We start from the raw sequence: 19,022 nt of genomic DNA, 5'->3' as shown, positions 1-19,022 counted from the left end.
GTCAGTCGGAATTTGTGCACATCGCCGAGCCATGACTCTCGACTTATACAAGAGGTTGTCAGAATATATTTTCACAGCATCATTCCGGATTGCAGGTGTGCGTGTCTCTCTCATGTTGGGCAAGTTGAGACATACCTCTTGTTTGTAAATGAACAGGTCGAGCGTAGCGTCCCCGGGCCGACAGAATTGAAACAAGTGCTTCAATGGCATCTCAACCGGCACACTCTGCAAGGCACCCAACCACGACTGTCACATCCATCAACGACTTTCTTGAAGCACGGGCGTGAGAGTCAGATGGTCTGAGCATTCTACAGAGTGCATGACCCCACTTGGACGCCCATCAAGGAGAGTACCACTCATATAAAAATTAGAGTGTTGTAGGGTTTTTGAATCGTCATTCCGAAAAAACGGTTACGATACCAATATAATCACTGTGATACTCTCCAGACATGCACATGTAATATGCCCGGTCTCAAGTTAAGCTGAAGAAGCGGTCGGGCATTTCTCGTTCGCTTGTTCAGGCTCTCCTTGTCCGGTTACAGTGTGTGTACCTAGAGGAAAACAAAAAGACAGGTCAGTTGAGAGGCTACGACTCTGAATGGAATTCAAGTCGAGTACACGATGCGATATTCAGAGGAAGTTATGGTCGCTCATGGAGGAAGGACGTTCTGTCCCCCCTCGTCCGAGATTTTCAGTGTTGTGAGGTTTTGCTCATCAAACCGAGTCACCCCCCTTCACGAAGGGGGCTCAAGCTATAGAGTTGAAAGTGCAACGTACCTTTTAGATTGTGTGCGATGGCCCTGGAATAATACAAGGAAAAGAAAAAGAGAATCTCATTTTATGCAAAATAGCTGCCATGGCAACACAGGTCACGCGATAGGAAGGATGGCTTAGTAATAAATCCCCTTCAACAATTGTGTAAATGTAAAACGAGGTCTATGAAACAAAACGACGACAAGGCAAACAAAAAGCCTGACCCCAGGTTCCATCGACCGGAAGCAAGTTGAAGGGAAGGACGACAAAACGATAACGAGCGTTTTACCAGCAGGAAATAAAACGACGTCAAAAAGGTATTGGTAATAAAATGTGTTCTTGTTGCTATTTCAAGCCTTTTGGTTCTCATTTTTACCTTTTAGGGAACACTTTTGGTTCAACCCGAGGGCGTGACCGTTTTGCTACAAGTTTCATACTTGGCTTGTTCCGCCGCTTGCTCCGGACTCAAAGCACAGCATCTTTGTCATTTTTTTTGACTTTTTGCACCCCCAACCCGTCTTTCTTCATACGGCTGGATAATAGAACAAACACTCAGAACCTCTTTTGCGAGTCGGCTTGCCACTCGCATCGTACGCGGGCCGTCAACGTCTAGCAAGTTTTCCTCTTTGATACCCAACATAACAGCGAATGGAAGGTGATGGGAATATCACCAGAAAATAAAGAAAATCAGCGTCACGTTAACGGGACTGGCGCCATGGACGGGTCGCGAAATGACCCCGGGGCGGGTGGCGGAAGTGGAGGCAAGGGTGAAAAGAGTGGCAGGAGCAAGAGCCCCGACGTTCCTGGGTTGGAGGTTTTGCTGCAGAATGTGATTGCCGAGCGAAACGCTCTGCGATTGCAAAACGATCAACTTTGGAAGATCATAGAAAAGCAGAGGATCATCATCGCCCAACTTCAGTCCCAGGTTGTCAACGGTACCGCTGCTGGCAGCGATACTGCGTTGGGTGGAGAAGGCATGTCGTTTTCGGATGCAACTGCTGCATTCACGGGCATATCAAATCAACCATCAGCTCCATCACATCCACCGCCACAAGGAGCATCTGCGTCGCCACGCAAGGGCTCTGGCGCTCCTCGCGACAGATCCACTTCCGAGCGACCTCCAGTCAACTCTCGCGAAGAGGCAGAGCACGTGAATCGGAAACGAACGGTTTCTGAAGGACGAGAGACCACTTCAAGACGGCGTTCAACAGCAGAGCGGGAAAATATAAATCTTCCTGCGATCACTGTTCAAACTCCCAGCAGGAAACACGCACCAGGCTCCGCTTCTTCACATTCGCACCCACAGCCATCCGCTGGCGGCCGCCAGCGAAGCGCGTCCACGTCCTCTCAGAAAGGACCAACCATTTTACCTCCAGTACAAGGCGCGGCACCTGGCGGCTTACAACGCAAACCATCAGGATCGTCCATCACCGCTCCTGGCTCAGGTGTCATCGGATCTAGCTCAAATGTGGGAATTCATGAACACAACGCGGAGGAATCTGGATCATCGCGATCAACATTACAGAGCAGCATTACCAGTGATCCTGGCTCGACGGCACTTGGCGAAGGTGGTGCTCGAAATAGATCCAATGGCAGTGCGCGCAACGATAGACGCAGCAGAATTCCACAGCAGCGCTCCTCTACTGATCTGGAGGAAGTTCTAGGTGAAGATCAAGGAAGACTCAGTACAAAGTCGACAGATGGACGGCGCAAGGCTATGCGACCAGTATCAGGGCGTGGGCGACTAGAAGATTTAAATGAACGAGAAGATTCAGCGGGACGGGACCACGGAGGTGTGCGCTCTTATCCCGGTCTTACTCCCGCAGAAGATATACCCGCCCAAGGCGCATTAGGCCATGGCCTTAGCACTGACGCAAGTCGAACCAATCTGGAATCGTTACCAAGCGCTGGTACCGTGTATAATAGCAACGGGCTGCCACCAGAGGTTCTCAGCCATATCGCAGATCGGGAAGACAGTCTAGAAAGACCCAATAAAAAGTCACCCGCAGCTCCACGCCCTGTGGCCCCTCGCGTGAGGGCTCTTCAACAAAACGAAACCTCTGGTCCTACTCTGAGCACCATCCCCGACAGTCCATCGGGAACCTTGCTAACTCCTCCGGCATCTAACCGAAAGGACAATCACCATCTCCAGGACCAGCTCTCCGCGAAGCGCGGGCAGCTTGGCTCAGATATGTCAATTTCTATGAATTCCAATGATGACGACTCTTCACACGCGATGAGAAGAGGATCTAAAGACGGAGCGATCGATTCCTTCCTCAAATCCGCTGATCAAGTGAACGTGCAGGTAACGGGATCTCAAATCAAGGTCAACGACAAAGGACGGGAGGTCATTAGTTTTCTAATATCCGTCCGGGATGCGGCAACTGGGGGCGAGTTGTGGCGTGTGGAGAAAGTTTATTCCGACTTCCTCGCTCTCGATGCAAAGCTTAAAGTCAATCAGGGCAAGGCCTTGGTAGCAAAGATCGGCAAATTACCAGAGAAGGCCATGTTTACCACACACGCACCATCAAAGAGCGATCAGCGCAAAGTCGCATTGGAATTGTATCTGCAGAACGTAAAGACTATCTGCCGCGATAATCGGGATATTCTTCAATTCCTTTCGACTGACGTTGACTCTGGCAAGAAGAGTTCCAAAACAGCTAATTCAAAGGAAGGGTACCTATTCAAGAAGGGGAAGAATTTTGGTGCCTGGAAATCGCGTTACTTTGTTCTCAAAGAGGGAGGCATGTTGGAATACTACGAATCTCCGAAGGATCGAAGTCTGCTAGGTACCATAAAATTAAAATATGTCTTTGTTTCCCGCCAATCGTCCGCCCATCCCTTTGACAACCCATCAAATGATGGTGGCGAAGGCACGACGAGCGACACAGACTACCGCCACGCATTCATGTTGACCGAGTACAAAAAGTCAAGTTTCTCTTCTGAGAATCGTGACAAGCCGGACGCGTTCAGTGAGAGTAAAGTCACTGCTAGACATATTCTCTGCGCGGAGAATGATGAAGAGCGAGATGATTGGGTACGGTGTATCGCGGCACAGATAAAGTCTATTAGACCCGAGGAAGGATTTGCCAGAAGCAATACAGTTCAATCAATAAAGAAGACGAATGGAACAGATCATGTAGAGAGTGAAAGAGATCCCCGAAGCGAGAAGGAGAGTCGAAGTAAATCGGACGAGCGTGCTGGCAGCCCTGCAAAAGAGGAAGCTCTCGACGATGCTCCGATGGAGGTGGAGGAACCCCAGTCCCAAGCACAAGCGGCCTTGTCAAATTCTCCGGCCAACGTCGGCCGGCCCGCCCCGGAAATCCCTGATCAAAGTGTACCTGAAGTGGAAGGTTCGCCTGTTGCACCTGCACGAACGGCATCAATATCTATGGTCATGGGTGGGAATAACCCGCTCATGCAATCCGCCCAAAATTCGCCGTCTTCTACAATGAAACCACGCGGTCGGTCCTATGTGGACGATAACGAACGTGTCATGATGCAACCTGAACCACCACCGCTAGTTGGAGTAGAGGAGCAGGAGCGACGATTGAGAGAAGCTGCCGGAGCGGGGCCAGGGTCAGGAGGGAAGGACAAGAGAGACGACAGAAAGAACCGGCGGATAACGACTTTTAACTGGGGAAAGAAAAAACAAAGCGAAGGCCTCTCAAGAGCTGCAGATCCGTCTCGAAGAGTCTTTGGTGTGCCCTTGGAGCAGGCAGTGGCCGTCTCGAGGGTGCGGGATGATTTGTCCTTGCCTGCGGTGGTCTATAGATGCATTGAGTATTTGGACGCAAAGAGGGCGAATGAAGAAGAGGGTATCTATAGATTGAGCGGGAGCTCTTCGGTTATTCAGAGCTTGAAGCAGGCCTTTGACTCTGGTAAGTGCATGCATTTTCTCCAATGGCATGGGCTGAGCCTAATAGTGACCCTTGATTGTAGAAGGAGATATCGACCTTCTTGGGAGTTCATCTTACTACGATGTTCATGCCATTTCTGGCCTGCTGAAGCTGTACCTTCGTGAACTACCTTCCCCAATCCTAACAAAACAATTACAACGAGATTTCTTGCATGTCATGGACTTGGCAGATCGTGATGAACGCATTACCGAACTTGCGCGGCTAGTGTCCCTCTTACCATTATCAAACTATACGCTCTTGAGAACCCTGATGGCTCATCTAGTTCGAGTGGTGCAGAAATGCGAGGTGAATAAGATGACGGTCCGGAACGTGGGTATTGTTTTCAGTCCTACTGTCGGTGTACCGGCCGGGGTGTTCACGCTGATGATGGCCGAATTTGCGAGCGTTTTCTGGTGGGACGGTCGGGAAGAGACGAGAGGAAGTATGGATGCCGAAGATCCATCACCAGGCGTTACAGGCGAGGAGTCACCTCAAGATGTCAATTCTAACATGGTCGAGGTCGAACAAAACTCTCCGCCGGCTGTTAGTGAGCCTGTCGTGGAAGCAGATCTACCCATCCCAAAGCGCCGGCAACCCAATTCTGCAAAGCGAAGAGCCAGACAGAATGCAGGCATGGGGCTGGCTAGTGGTTTATCCTTTGGGGGATTACCCGATACAGGGGCACCCCCCACCATTGATTCAAGTGGGTTCATAACGACCGCTGAAAATGCACCCCTACCGTCAGCGACTGTGTCACCTGGAAGCCCGCGCTCTCCAACGCGCCCAGTTAGTGGCTCAAAGCGTACTCGCGAGGAGGAGGATGATCATGAAGATAGAGGGCAAGGTCGCGGTGAAAGAAAGGCTGTAGATAGAGCATCGTTCGGGGAAGTTGTGATCGACGGGGAAATGGAGGTAGAGGGTGATTTTGACGGTGATGGAGTAGAGGCGAACGGTGGGGAGGAGGAAGAAGAGACGGCAAGTGTTGCAGAGGAAGTGGTAGAAGAAGGGGATGATGAAAAGCGCGGCGTGCGAGAGTTTGAAGCATACTTCAGCGATGGAGGTGCGGAAGATGGGATGTGGAGTGCACGATGATATTAGACCCTTTTGTAGCAAGTTTTTGTATTTTCCGGGTTCGAGCGAGGCTTCTGATACGATTATTTTTTTGATGCTCTATGTAATATCCATCATTTGACGCTACGGTTCACTTATCTGTTGCATTTAGACCTTAAGACGAAATTGGGCGTGGCTGCCATGGCCTAATTTCCATGGTGACATTAATGAACTACACGGCCTCCTCGGCCTTGACACGGTCTGCTAATGAGATCTATTTTATCGAGCCTTTCTTTTAAGCAATTTCCTTATAACCACGCACGTCATCACTGGGTCCGAAGCATGTCTCGTCCACTTTTCCAGTTAGAATCCACCGTTCCATTCCCCCTCCCAGCATCGCCGACAACGATCACAACATATAAGCATATAAACTCAGCATTTCGACTGGTATTCTGTTCCATTCCTGGCCCGCTATGTTCCGCCGCCATTGTGGTTCCAACATTAGGAGAGGGCGACGAAGGACTGGCACATACTTTGGAGCATTTAGTCTTTTGCGGGTCTCGAGGAATTCCTCACCGAGGTTATTTGGACTCTCTGGCGACGAGGTGTTTGAGTACAGGAACCAACGCTTATACTTCCGAAGACCACACGGCATACACTATCACCACAGCGGGGTCAGAAGGAATGTTGGAAGTTTTGCCAGTGTTTCTAGAACACATTCTTTACCCAACGTTGAGAGACGCACAGTTTGTCACTGAAGTCTATCATTTGGATGGGGAGGCAAAGCATCAAGGAGTCGTGTACTGCGAAATGGCTGGTCGGGAGAACACAGAGTCTGATATGCTAGATCTTGCTCTACGGCGTTTATTGTTTCAGAATCAGACTACCTATTCGCGGGAATGCGGGGGGTTAACCAAGGATATTAAGCTACTGAACAATGACCAGATCATTGATTACCATAGACGTTACTACCATATTGACAATTTGACTGCTATTATCTGTGGACAAGTGCAACCTGAGGCAGTGTTTGATAAGATCGCTAGTATGCCTGGATTGCTGGATAGTATGACGGGTGTTCCAAAGGGAACCGCGCAAATGCCCGTCATTGTCGTCCCTCCTCTGCCAGGCAAACCAGGAGATCTGATTACGGAGACGGTCAGATTTCCTTCTTCAGATGAGGAAGTGGGATCCATTGCTTACGGTAAGTCTGGTATGGGTTCTGTAAACCTATGATCTTTATGAATGACCCGCTGCGATTGCAACCTTTCCAGGATGGAGAGGTCCACCATCAGAGGACATATTCACAATTGTAGCCTTGGATGTCCTCTTCCGGTTTCTGCAAGAGACCTCAGCATCGCCGTTCGCGCAGGCGTTTGTGGAGCGAAGTGATCCATTTGCCTCTCAGGTTGATTTTGAGCTGAGAGGGTATGTCAACACGGCGATTGAACTGGTGTTTAGTGGAGTGCCTTGCAAAACGGATGGGGATAACGAAGCACATGCGATGGACATTGACGAATCTGAGGAAGATGATTCTGACTATAGCGAGGAGGACTCGGAGGAAAACTCTGTTGTCGAGGATGAGGAGCATGCCCCACGGACGGACCTTTTCGAATCTGGAGTATATCATGGACTCGTTATGAACGTGCTGAAAGACGTTGTTGAGACAAAGTTGTCAGTTCCCGACGCTATGTGTTCCAGTCTAGAACGACATCGTCGGAAGATCCTGGAAGCACTGGAGGAAGAGCCGCATGACTCTGTCGCAATGTATCTTGTATCTGATGTGGTCAGACATTTCCTTGCATCAGGATCAACTTTAAACGACACTAGAGCAGAAGGTGGTGTCCCTGTCATCGGTACGCGCGCGAAGATTTTGTCTATTGTGAATGAACTTGGTGCTATGCCTATGAGTTTTTGGTCGGACCTGGCACGTCGATGGTTGATCGATGCTCCGATGGTTGAAGTGAAAATGATACCCGATCGTGAGTTGGCTGAAGAGCACTCTCGCAGGGAGGCAGAGGAGCAGAGGGAACGGGTGGAGGCAATTGGACCAGCAGGACTGGAGATATTAAAGGCAAAGGTGGAAGCAGCTGTGAACGAGAACAAAGTGAACCTTCCGGAGGAATTGGTTGTCAAAATGCCCCCGGTTCCAGACGTTACCAAAGCCGCCCGGTTGAAAGGCGAGATGGAAATCCTCCTGTTTCCGAATTCACCGGGTGGGACATCAAGACCATTTGAGACTTGCCAGGTGGTCCAAACCGAAACTGTGTTTGTTCACCTGAGGTTGGCATTTAATACAAATGACCTGCCAGATGACTTGCGCCCATATTTGGTCCTGTTTCAAGAGCTTATTTTCCAGACGCCGTTGGTTCTTCCAGGACCTAAAGGAGAAAGCATTACGATGGATTATAGAGAAGTGGTCCGCAAATCGGCCGATCTTTTCGTTTCTTACGAGGCTGCCCTTGGATTCGGGAATGACCTCTGGAGCGCTAGCTGGCTGAGCGAGGTGTTTATGATTTCCGCAAGTGCCGAAAATTCGAAATGGGAGCATATGATCAGGTTCTTATGCCAGGCGCTAATTTTTGCGACGTTCACCGAGGAGCGAGTTTTGACGACCGCTAAGAATTTGCTCAGTGAGATTGTTGAAGTCAAACGCGATGGACCAGACATGTTGGCGGCCGTATCGGGAAGAATTACAATGCCCGTTGGATCAAAGGCTAAGAATGCGCAAAGGAACGACGGTGCCATTAGTATTTTTAGGCAGGAAGGGTTTTTAAAGGACGTGGTCCGAAACTGCAAGGAAGGCAAGGTGGACGTTGTTTTGGAAGGGCTGGGCAAAGTAAAAGAGTGCCTGCTCAAGGCGGGCGTCGCCAAAGGCCCAGGGTTTACGCAAATTGCGGTTCCCGTCGCCAACGCACGAGGTGCTGATGCCCTTGTCAGGGAAGTCGCACAGATCTGGGACGAGGAGGTGCAAAAGCACTCAGCACTGGTGTCTAGCAAGGCTTCAAAGCGGGAGAATGGGGTATCCACTGCTCCGGAGACCCAATCTGCTTTTCCCTTTCCTCGCAAAGCATATGACGCTGCGTTGGCAGACCGAACGTTTGGAAACGCTGTGCTTGTTCCAATACCTGGCGTCAATACTACCTTCTTCTCGCAGATCGTACCTTGCGACGTACTGCAACCTCATCCTCATCCTGACTACTTTGCTGGTATGTGTGATATCAGTATCCTTCTATTTTATGCACGCATTTGATTGTGTTAATTTTATGGGACTGTCTCAGTGACACTGTTGGCTGAGCTTTTGACCCGGTTGGAAGGACCATTATACACTGCCATCCGTGGAAAAGGGTAAAACGGCGCCCGTAACTCTTTTATACGACGGCCACTAATCACCGCCACCTCGTTTAGATACGCATATGACGCATCTGTTCACATTTCACTTTGGACGGGTCAACTGTCTTTTGAGCTCTACGAATCCTCAGAGCCACGGCGTGCACTCCTTGCATTCTATAGTATTTTGACGAAACTGGGAACACCGGTTGGATTTGATGACATTTGTAGCCAGTTTCACCTCGAGACTGCAAGGGCCTCAGTTGCGTACAAGGCAGCTTCATCAAGAGCTACGAGTGGAGGTGTAGTTGTCTCCGCTTTACGGGCGGTCCTTAGGGTATGCATTCCCTTGTCTTTTGATTCCATTGTTGGTACAAGTACAAGTACTAACTAGATCTGTGGATAGGGTTTCAAAACGCTTGAGGAAGAGGAAGCCTTCCATCAAAGACTCTATGCTGTTACCCGGGATGACTTGCGTAGGGTTTACGCAGACTATTTCATGCGATTTTTTGACGTAGACCGGTGAGTATAATGGGTTTGCATGACAGTATATGAGGCAAATATCTAATTTCACCGTATAGTCGCATCACTGTTGCGACCACTGCACCCGGAGCATCAGCGCAAGCGATGCGAGAATCCTTGGGTATGGTGCCGAATATGGATGAAACTGAAGCAATTAACAGGGAGAATATAGATAAATGGGTCATAGACTTTAAGGAAACATCTTTGGACGAGCTTGTGATGGGTTGATTCAATACTGTATATTTAAGCATATAGAACATTCTCAATTTATCTGCACTCAAAAACTAGATCTATACCCAATGTTCTTGTTCGTCAATGGCCATTCAAAGGAGTAGCCCACAGATTCAAAGCGGCGCGAAAAACGTAAAAAACCTAAAAGATCAACCCAAAAGGATTTACTCATTTTTTTATTTAATGGATTGTTTGGGCAATTGTCAATTGTTCCATCAAGAATGCACCAGCGTGCAGTAGTCCGAACCCACAATCTTGAGCTGCCTGCTTGGTGGAAGAATCCAAAGGACGAACGCACAAACTGACGTGCTAGTGGCCCCCCCTCTGTGCACTCACTATCTGTCAACTATCTTTCTTTTGACACTCCTCCTTCACCACGGCCGATCAGCAATTTTCCGTGACGTGGACAACGCTTTTTGCTTAACGTTGTTCAACAGTTTTTCTTGCACTTTATGATCAGATTGCACAAAATGAAAAGGAACACTTTCTGCACCTTAATTTTCGTGACCTTTTTCCCAGTTTCATGGCCAGTCAGCTTCAATAATAGACGCGCGGAAGCGGACAACTTATGAAAATTATGGCAACTTTGTTAGACAACCATGGGCCAGCAAGACAAAGTGACCTCTCCACCTCCCCACGACCTTTTATTTAGATGACCTGGCGAACATGGGGTTTCTTAAGCTCCTTTTTAAAAGACCGCCTTGGACAACAATCCTGGTGGATATTTCAATAGGCGGCCACGTATTATCATGGCAGGCTACAATGAGCAAACGCATCCGGTGGAGAAGGGTTTCAAGGTGGAAGAAGTTAATGTTGATGATAATACACAGAAAGAAATTGTAGGATATAATGTTATTTACAAAAAGACGTTCGGTTAATGTATTGACGGACATCCATAGAATCCGTCCAATATTTTTGATAAAGCTTTTATGACATGGCTTACTCCTTTAATGAAGCTGGGGTACCGTAAGGCTCTCCAACCAGAGGTGAGTTGCACTGTAATATTTTGTTCTCGGTTAACGTAAATTGCTAACAATGCGAGCATTGACAGGATCTTTACAATGTCAACAAAAAGAACCAAGCGAGCGTTGTATCTCATGTTTTGGAACCATTTTGGCATGCCTTGGCTACATATTTGGACGACAAAACCAAACCAAGTCCACATCCATTCAGGTTTATGCTAAAGGCCTTCTTCCTCCCTTGGTATGTGCGACTCGCAGTTATGATGAAAAGATTGTCCATTCCTCTCAAACTTTACAACTTTCCACTTAGGTTCATATCCGTCACTTTTGCTGTCCTCTCAGTGTGCAGTGAGCTTGCAATCCCCATTTTTATCCAACAGCTCCTTCTTTACGTACAGCCGGTTGAATCTTCTCGGCGCGAAGATCTATGGATCCATAGTGGAATAGGCATTGCCTTCTGCGTTCTGGGGCTTCAAGTATCCACAACTCTATGTCGTGTCGTATCTGAACAACTCGTGAGAACAGTAATGATGGACGTAAGAACCGTCTTAATCGGCGCTATCTATGAGAAGAGCCTGCGGTTGAGTGGGCAGTCTGCACAGGTACGTTCTGGGACCTCAAAACCTGTGGACCTGTGCTCACATTTGCTGGGATGTATGCTAACTTTTGGTTCCCTTGATTGTTACAGAAATTTTCGCAGGGAAAGATTATGAATATGATCAACGTGGATGCTGAAACCATCAGCTTTAACTTGTTTTTCATGAACATGCTCATTACATCACCAATCCAAATCGCTGTGGCCATCATTCTTCTCGTTCGTCTATTGGGGGCAACAGTGTGGGCTGGGGTCGGAGCCATGATAGGCCTGTTCCTGTTGCAGATACCCGCTATGATCTTTTCCAAAAAGTATCAAGTTAAAATTTTGGCAGCAGGCGATGCTCGCCTAAAGGGTGTTAGGGAGTCTTTATATGGTATGTCTCTGCCTAACCTGCTTATTGAACGCTGGTACATACGTGGATTGCTAAAGTGTTTAACAGCTATCAAGATTATCAAGCTCCGAGCCTGGGAGGACTTCTTTTTGAAAAAGGTTTCTGCATTGCGCGAGAGACAGGTCGCTGCTCTGAAGGGCAATTACGTTTCGTTCCTCGGATTCATATCCATTGGACAGCTGACGCCCATCATCATGCCCATCGTGGCCTTTGTGGTGTACAGCTCTGTGAACGGCTTTTTGGATCCCACAGTGGTCTTTCCTGCCCTCATTCTGTTCAATATACTATTTGCACCGATGTTGGACCTTCCGCAGAGTGCGACGTGAGTTCTGTGCTATAAAGTTTTGGCTCCATATGGTGTGTTTCCTAACATCAACATACCTGTAGCAATCTTATAATGGCAATAGTTTCTTGGGGCCGTGTCGCAGAGTACCTTGTCACTTCGGAAACACAACCTTTAGCGATTGCGCCTATCAGCTCTAATGGTGGTGATCACCCGGAAGCCGTCACGATATCTGATGCGACGTTCAAGTGGGAAACTGTAAAGGTAGATGAGGCAAAGAAGAAAGGGTCAAAGAGGAGCAAAAAGAGGCAGGACACAAAAGAAAGAGATGCTTCACCAAATCATGGCGACCTCGAACCAGCCGACAGTTCAATGACCTTGGTGCCCCCAGAGTCGAAGTCATCAACGGACGATCAGCCCACAGAAACCCTACCACTCTTCCGGAACCTGAACCTCACGATCGAACGAGGATCTTTGACGGCTGTCGTCGGTTCGGTAGGCTCAGGAAAGAGTTCTTTGCTGTCAGCGATTATAGGAGAAATGTCAAAGCTCGATGGCAAGGTAAATTGACGCAGTCTACAACCCGCTGTATTTGTAAACAACCGATTCCTTATTTTTTCGTGTCTTCCTGTAGGTACATGTCCGAGGAACAGTCGCATATTGTACCCAGCAGCCGTGGATCCAAACCGAAACCCTGAAAGCCAACATTCTATTTGGTCAGCCATATGACGAAAAGCGCCTGCAAAATGTAGTCCAGGTATGCGGGCTTGAAGCCGACCTTCATCAACTCCCTACCGGAATCGATACCGAAATTGGAGAGAAAGGAGTCAACTTGAGTGGCGGACAAAAGGCCCGAGTGGCTTTAGGTAAGTACTAGTGCCACAGGGTCTAGCGGTTCCCCGATATCTTCGATACTCATGTTAAATCAAAATAGCTCGCGCTGTCTACGAAAATTGCGATATCTATCTCCTCGACGATCCCATCAGCGCCTTGGACGCTCAGGTCGGTCAAGCCGTGTATATTGATTGCATAAAAGGCGCACTTGCCGGTAAAACCCGCGTGCTGGTCACGCATCATTTGCATCTTCTCCAAAACGTCGATAAGATCATCGTTCTGGAAGACGGAGTCGTAGTGGAGCAGGGCACGTTCGAAGGGCTAGTTGCATCCGGTGGTCACTTTACGGAGATGATGAAAGATTACCAGTTGGATGACACGTCCGAAGAAGAGGAAGAGTCAAATAAAGTAACTGAGGTGAAGGACGCCAGCAGCGAGAGCAGAAAAGAAGCAGGCGGCTTGATTGTAGCGGAAGATCGCGTCATTGGTGCGATCCGGTGGAAAACGTACAAGGCATATATCGTGGCGGCCGGCGGCGGGTGGTGGGCTGGCGCAACCATTGCGATGCTCGCTCTGCTGCAGCTCTCATCCATTATGACCAACTATTGGTTGACATGGTGGGCAGAAAGGAAGTTTGCGTGGGAATCCGATGGGTATCTGCTGGGATATGGACTTCTCGGTGCGGCATTGGCAATAATGACAGGTATGTCTCGTTTCTTCTTTACATTGTGATTTTTAGCTACAATCATAACTTCTGGTCCCCTTCCAGTCAGCGTGAACGCTATTTTGTTTTACGGAAATTACAAGGTAGCGAAGAAGATTCACCGAGCCGCTTTCAAGCGCTTGCTTCAGGCACCGATGGGCTTCTTCGATAGTCAGCCTGTGGGGCGAATATTGAACCGCTTTTCAAAAGATGTGGATGCTATTGACCGGCGATTGTGGGCGGATGTTCTCTTGACACTCATCAGCATTGCCCACATTTTGGGAACCATCGTCTTGCTTAGCGTTGTCTCACCATATATGCTCCGTACGTCGCAGTCAGTCATCCTTCCTGCCATACACACCATTCCTAATGTTTGCTCTACTTTTTAGTTTTCTTCACCCCTATTTCTGCCCTCTATTACTACATTCTCCGTTTTTACCGATCTTCCTTCCGTGAACTGAAGCGCCTTGACAGCAACCAGCGATCGCCGCTATTCTCACAAATAAGCGAATCGCTCACTGGTATTCCAACCATTCGAGCGTATAAAGCCGAGGAACGCTTCGTCAAGCGTCAACGAATGCTCATGGACTTGAGTAATGCGCCATATTTCCTAATGATGATCGCCCAGCTATGGATTACTATACGCCTAGAATTATTCACCTCCTTGATTGTTTTCATTCTCGCTATGCTCGGTGTGACAAAAGTAGTTGCAGGCACTTTAATCGGCTTGGCCTTTACCTATGCAGTTCCATTAACCCAGTATATCAACATGATCCTTCGTTCTTTTGCATTGCTGGAATCCAATGTACGTTTAATGCGTGCAAGCTGTATTTTTTGGCACATTCTCACACCATTTTTATCAGCTTAACTCTGTCGAGCGTCTGCAAGAATACGCGACGGAGCTTCCGGAAGAAGCGCCCGCAATCAAGGACAGCGATCCACCATGCGAGGCTTGGCCAAAAGGCGGCGAGATAGCCATTCGCGACATTGAGCTTCGATACCCTTCGCGACCCGAGCATCCAGTCATCCGCGACCTTTCGCTAGAGATTTCGCCAGGAGAGAAGATTGGAATTGTGGGTCGAACGGGCTCTGGAAAATCAACCTTGTTGACCGCCCTGTTCAGAGTTGTGGAGCTATCGAAAGGGTCAATTTCAATAGATGGACAAGGTATGATGATAATACTGCCTGGTTCTTCGCTGAACCCGCTTGACTGATCAATTGCTCCAGATATCGCCAAACTCGGGCTCAAAACCCTCCGTAGCCGCATGCAAATAATTCCCCAAGAACCCGTCTTGTTCACGGGCACCATCCGCAGCAACCTAGATGTTGAAAATCAATTCTCTGACGCTGAGATCTGGGAGACGCTGGAACGTATCAACCTAAAAACTTACGTATCCTCGTTGCCAGATAAACTCGAGTCTCCTGTAACAGAAAACGGCGAGAATTTATCGGTCGGGCAACGACAGTTGATATGCCTCGGTCGTGCAATTCTCATGAAGCCGATCATTTTGGTCATGGTAAGATTGAAAAGAATGCTAGAACTACTTTATTGCGTGTATCTAACTTTTCGAATAGGATGAAGCGACTGCTTCTGTTGACGCCCAAGCCGACCAACTGATTCAACGCTCCATTAAAACCCACTTTGCCAACGCTACAGTACTGAGCATTGCACATCGGCTCAATACCATCGCCGACTTTGATCGCGTGTTGGTCCTGGACAATGGATGTAGAGCTGAATTTGATAGCCCACACAACTTGCTGGCACGACCAGAATCCCTGTTTTCACAATTGGTGGATGCAACGGGTGCGGCGAATGCCCAACTGTTGCGGGAAATTGCGGCGCAGCATGACCAGAGGCGGTTAGATGTAGAATAGACGTATTAGTAAATAAAGTATTCGTGTTGTCTCAATTTCTGTATCAAAAGGTTCTCCTTCGCGCTTGAGGACAGACCTATGAGCATATACATGCTGGAAAGGAACGTCGCCGTCATTGCAGCGACTAGCTTTGCTTCTAGTTTACTCTTTGCAAAAGTAACATGAGAACGTAATTTTATAGCGACGTGCCTGATCACTCAAGGAAAGTTTTTCGATTGAGGCTGACTGGACTCTAGTCCTTGTAAATATCCAAGTATGCTCGGTAGTAGACTACAGGTTTCTTCTGTGTAAGAAATGTGGAAGAGAAAGTTCCTGTCAGCGACCATAAGAAAAGCTGTCACCGGAACTGCTACGTCACCAAAAAATCGACGGTTCTACGATGCAAAGGAAAATGACCTCGCCAAACAAATAATGTCACCCCCGCTTCTGCCCAGACGACCATAAGGAAGCTTCATCCTGGTAAGATATTCGCAGCTTGTTTTCCCATTGGAATCTTTGCAGACGGACTTGGACTTTGTAATGGTTGTCTTTAGGCAACGAACGGATTGGGGCACATTTGTGACAAAAGCATTCTAATATCTTCTTGACAACCGTGATGAATTCAATGTGATACTTAGGTCCATGTAACCCGGTACGTGGAGGTCAATGTGTGTGTGTCCTTCTGGATAGTTATCAAATATCTTTACAGATGTTTATATTCAGACGTTCCATTAGGATCCGTAAGGGTGTATATGTCCTATAATTATAACTGCGATATGATTTGTACATCTTTGGGTGATTGCGTTTGCTTGAGTTACATATTTCATGATGCGAGCTAGTTGCTAATCGGTATCGAATGTACAAAAATCTGTCGCATAGGGGTCATGTCAGAATCATGCATAAGGCAGTAGATAACAGTTTGATTGTATTTATCCTTGCTTGTTCAACGAAGTCATCGTTATTTCTACCCTCATTTCATCGCACTCCGCGACGGACATTGCGTCCAGATAACTATAATCGAGTGTATACATTTATATAGGCTACTGTTCCTTTGATGTAAAAACATGGCTTTTTTGATGTAACATGTATGTACTGATTCTGCCTACGCATTTAGAAATGGATGGACTTGCTCATGTCTACTGTATTCCGAGATGCCTCTGTTTTTCTTTTCAAGATATTCTTCCTCTGTTAAGGAAGCATATTGCAAATTGTAACCATTGTATCTCTTGTCTGCTGCATGCGTTTCTCCTTGACATCTCGACCCTTGAAATTCCAATAACGAGCTTAGGGGTTCATTGTGATTAAACGATGCATGTGAGGCTTTGATCCTTGGAAAATGACGACATCCAAAACCTCGAACTTGCCAAAGCGCGTCATGTAATCAGAAACTCCGCGATAAAAAGATATATAAGACGGTCTCGCTCGAATTCAGAACACATACGACTTTGAAATATTCATTCAGAATGGTGGCCATTTCGATTCACCCACTCGTCCCATCACCCTCCCTTGTGACGGGGTACAATAACGTTGGCTCGTGGGCCATCGAAGGCGTTGTGCGTCTTGTTGCTGGATCCCATCCCGACCACATCCCCGACTCCAAAGCGGAAGGAAAGCATAAGGCGTCTTTCACTGCTACCAGCATTAAAATTACTCTGAATGTCGCTGTCGGCACGTTCGTCGGAACGAGGAGCGAGAGCGATTTGCTGGCTGCTTTAGGTAGTTCGGGAAGTCGAGATGCAAAGTGGAATGGAATTGTGCATTTGGTAAGACGGAACCGATCATTTATCTTGGATTGTAAAAGCATTTAGTTATTGAATACCATTGTCTATCGTTTACTCAGAACAAAGATCTGGAAATAATTCCTCAGACTACGCATGGAGCTAATGGCGTTGTCATCAAAGAAGGTGAACCCGTCGATTTACCTTTCCGTTTTGAATTTGGTTCAGCGTTGCCTCCTACCTGTGAAGTCGAACGCGGAAGGTAAAGTAAAAGTATAGTTAATTTCGCGATTTTCCGATGGATTTTAATATCAATCCAATTATAGATACAATGCATTTTCCCGCTACCGTTTGCGTGTCGATGTACAAGGCCGTCCGCATGGATTTAAAAACGTCTTGGATGCCAGAAATGTGAAAATGGAGTACGATGTGCCTGTGCCTTTCTACGATGTCGGCCAGGTTAAAAAGGTAATGATTGACAGCTATCCATTCCCCTTGCATTTGCTTGTTCCAGTATTTTAACCTTGTAACGATGGGTTTCCAGCTTCTAAACCCTCAACCGCAAACCTGGAGTGGATCTACAGAAGAGCTCGACTGGTCCATCAGCCTCGGGTCTCAGATTTTTTCTCCTAATGAATTCACTACGGTCTTTTTGAAAGCTGCACTTCACCCACGCAACGATGGTGGGGCAAACCCTACTGCATCTGAGCCTACTACTCAAGCTGCAGCTATGCGGACTTCCAACAAACGCTTAGCCCCAGCGCCTTTTATCCGACGGGCCACCTTTAAACTTTTTGAAGAAGCTTCAATCCAAACCTATCAAGTGGCACACACGCCGGCAGCCGCCGCAGTAGCTCCTCACCGCGGCGGTTTTGACTTGAAGCTTCGTCGTCGTAGTAAGGATTCGACCTTGATCGATCGTGACGTTGGCGGTGGAATGGTCGAAATTTTCGGCATTGATATTGATGGAGAAAATTTGGAACACGGGCATGAACTGAAGATTCAGCTTCCGACAATGAGTCCAGCTTTGCCTACACCGGGGAGCAAAATGAACGGAAAAGCGCAGATTGATCGAAAAATGTCTACGGGAGATACCACTGGGATTGTCCAAAGCAGTGTGCAGGTGAACCCATCCGGCACCTGGGGTGAGTTCTTCGTCATGATTTTGGTTGTCATTTCCTGACTGTCCTGACCCACAAAACTATCAAAAGGCACATTCCAAGTGTCTCACATGGCTCGCGTTACCATTGAGGTTGCTGATGGACATACGGTTCTGTGGGAAACCCCAGTAACAGTTGCTCCCTGTACGGCCGCGCAAGCACGCAGCCTTGTCGTTGCTTATCCAGATTACCTTAACCTGGCAGAGACTAGCAACCCGTCTTCAGCCACTGCTTCCACTGCAGAGTTGGAGGAGGTGTCCCGTGAAATATTGGTCAAAGCTGCACAAATGGTGAATGCCGTTGTGCGTCCAGATGTGCCGTGCGTTAGGGTTGACAGTGATGCAGCTGTAGCTGCTGTACAGTAAATTGAAATACCAATAAATGAGTACCAAATGTTCATTGATTAATGCGTGCAATGTTTGATGCATCAATTCTATTGGAGTACAATGTATAGTCACGTACAGGGCAAATCCTTATACTTTCATAGATAGTTTTCTGACCTGTGATTATAGGGCTGTTCCCAGTCAGATCTCACAGTATGTTCCCAGCGGTATTGCATAGCTGTATTCAAAAAGAGGGGGATATCTGATATATACACATGTGGCATACTACTGAGCCGTCTCTTTTGTTTGTACACAATACTTTTTTCAGAGTTAGTCATGCTATATTTGCCCCAATGAGTTCTTCACTTCAGCCAACAGCAATGATACTCTTTTCACACCAAGTTCCGAATCCTT

The 19,022-nt window shown here is 47.7% G+C and overlaps 4 protein-coding genes across 4 annotated transcripts; all 4 read left to right on the top strand.

The window, feature by feature from the left end:
- Window positions 1–946: 946 nt before the first annotated feature.
- On the top strand, window positions 947–5,860 carry SPPG_04464 (uncharacterized protein). Its single transcript, XM_016752698.1, has 3 exons — window positions 947–1,070; window positions 1,137–4,634; window positions 4,696–5,860. The coding sequence occupies exons 2-3, from the start codon at window positions 1,412–1,414 to the stop codon at window positions 5,742–5,744; spliced, it is 4,272 nt and encodes a 1,423-aa protein (XP_016608161.1). The 5' UTR covers window positions 947–1,070; window positions 1,137–1,411; the 3' UTR covers window positions 5,745–5,860.
- A 100-nt stretch (window positions 5,861–5,960) lies between these two features.
- SPPG_04463 (uncharacterized protein) lies at window positions 5,961–9,851 on the top strand. The gene is made up of 6 exons (XM_016752697.1): window positions 5,961–6,903; window positions 6,974–8,908; window positions 8,981–9,047; window positions 9,108–9,366; window positions 9,436–9,551; window positions 9,611–9,851. The coding sequence occupies exons 1-6, from the start codon at window positions 5,970–5,972 to the stop codon at window positions 9,777–9,779; spliced, it is 3,480 nt and encodes a 1,159-aa protein (XP_016608160.1). The 5' UTR covers window positions 5,961–5,969; the 3' UTR covers window positions 9,780–9,851.
- A 321-nt stretch (window positions 9,852–10,172) lies between these two features.
- SPPG_04462 (uncharacterized protein) lies at window positions 10,173–15,628 on the top strand. The gene is made up of 14 exons (XM_016752696.1): window positions 10,173–10,621; window positions 10,682–10,768; window positions 10,834–10,985; window positions 11,055–11,346; window positions 11,433–11,715; window positions 11,782–12,055; window positions 12,121–12,577; window positions 12,651–12,882; window positions 12,951–13,553; window positions 13,620–13,877; window positions 13,943–14,358; window positions 14,417–14,720; window positions 14,781–15,070; window positions 15,129–15,628. The coding sequence occupies exons 1-14, from the start codon at window positions 10,532–10,534 to the stop codon at window positions 15,426–15,428; spliced, it is 4,038 nt and encodes a 1,345-aa protein (XP_016608159.1). The 5' UTR covers window positions 10,173–10,531; the 3' UTR covers window positions 15,429–15,628.
- Window positions 15,629–16,804: 1,176 nt separating this feature from the next.
- Window positions 16,805–18,761, top strand: SPPG_04461 (uncharacterized protein). The gene is made up of 5 exons (XM_016752695.1): window positions 16,805–17,170; window positions 17,248–17,387; window positions 17,452–17,593; window positions 17,670–18,270; window positions 18,337–18,761. The coding sequence occupies exons 1-5, from the start codon at window positions 16,871–16,873 to the stop codon at window positions 18,648–18,650; spliced, it is 1,497 nt and encodes a 498-aa protein (XP_016608158.1). The 5' UTR covers window positions 16,805–16,870; the 3' UTR covers window positions 18,651–18,761.
- Window positions 18,762–19,022: the final 261 nt, after the last annotated feature.

Source organism: Spizellomyces punctatus (assembly GCF_000182565.1).
Source record: "Spizellomyces punctatus DAOM BR117 chromosome Unknown supercont1.7, whole genome shotgun sequence".
In the NCBI taxonomy this organism is placed as follows: domain Eukaryota; kingdom Fungi; phylum Chytridiomycota; class Chytridiomycetes; order Spizellomycetales; family Spizellomycetaceae; genus Spizellomyces; species Spizellomyces punctatus.
This window is presented reverse-complemented; position numbering and strand designations above follow the sequence as displayed.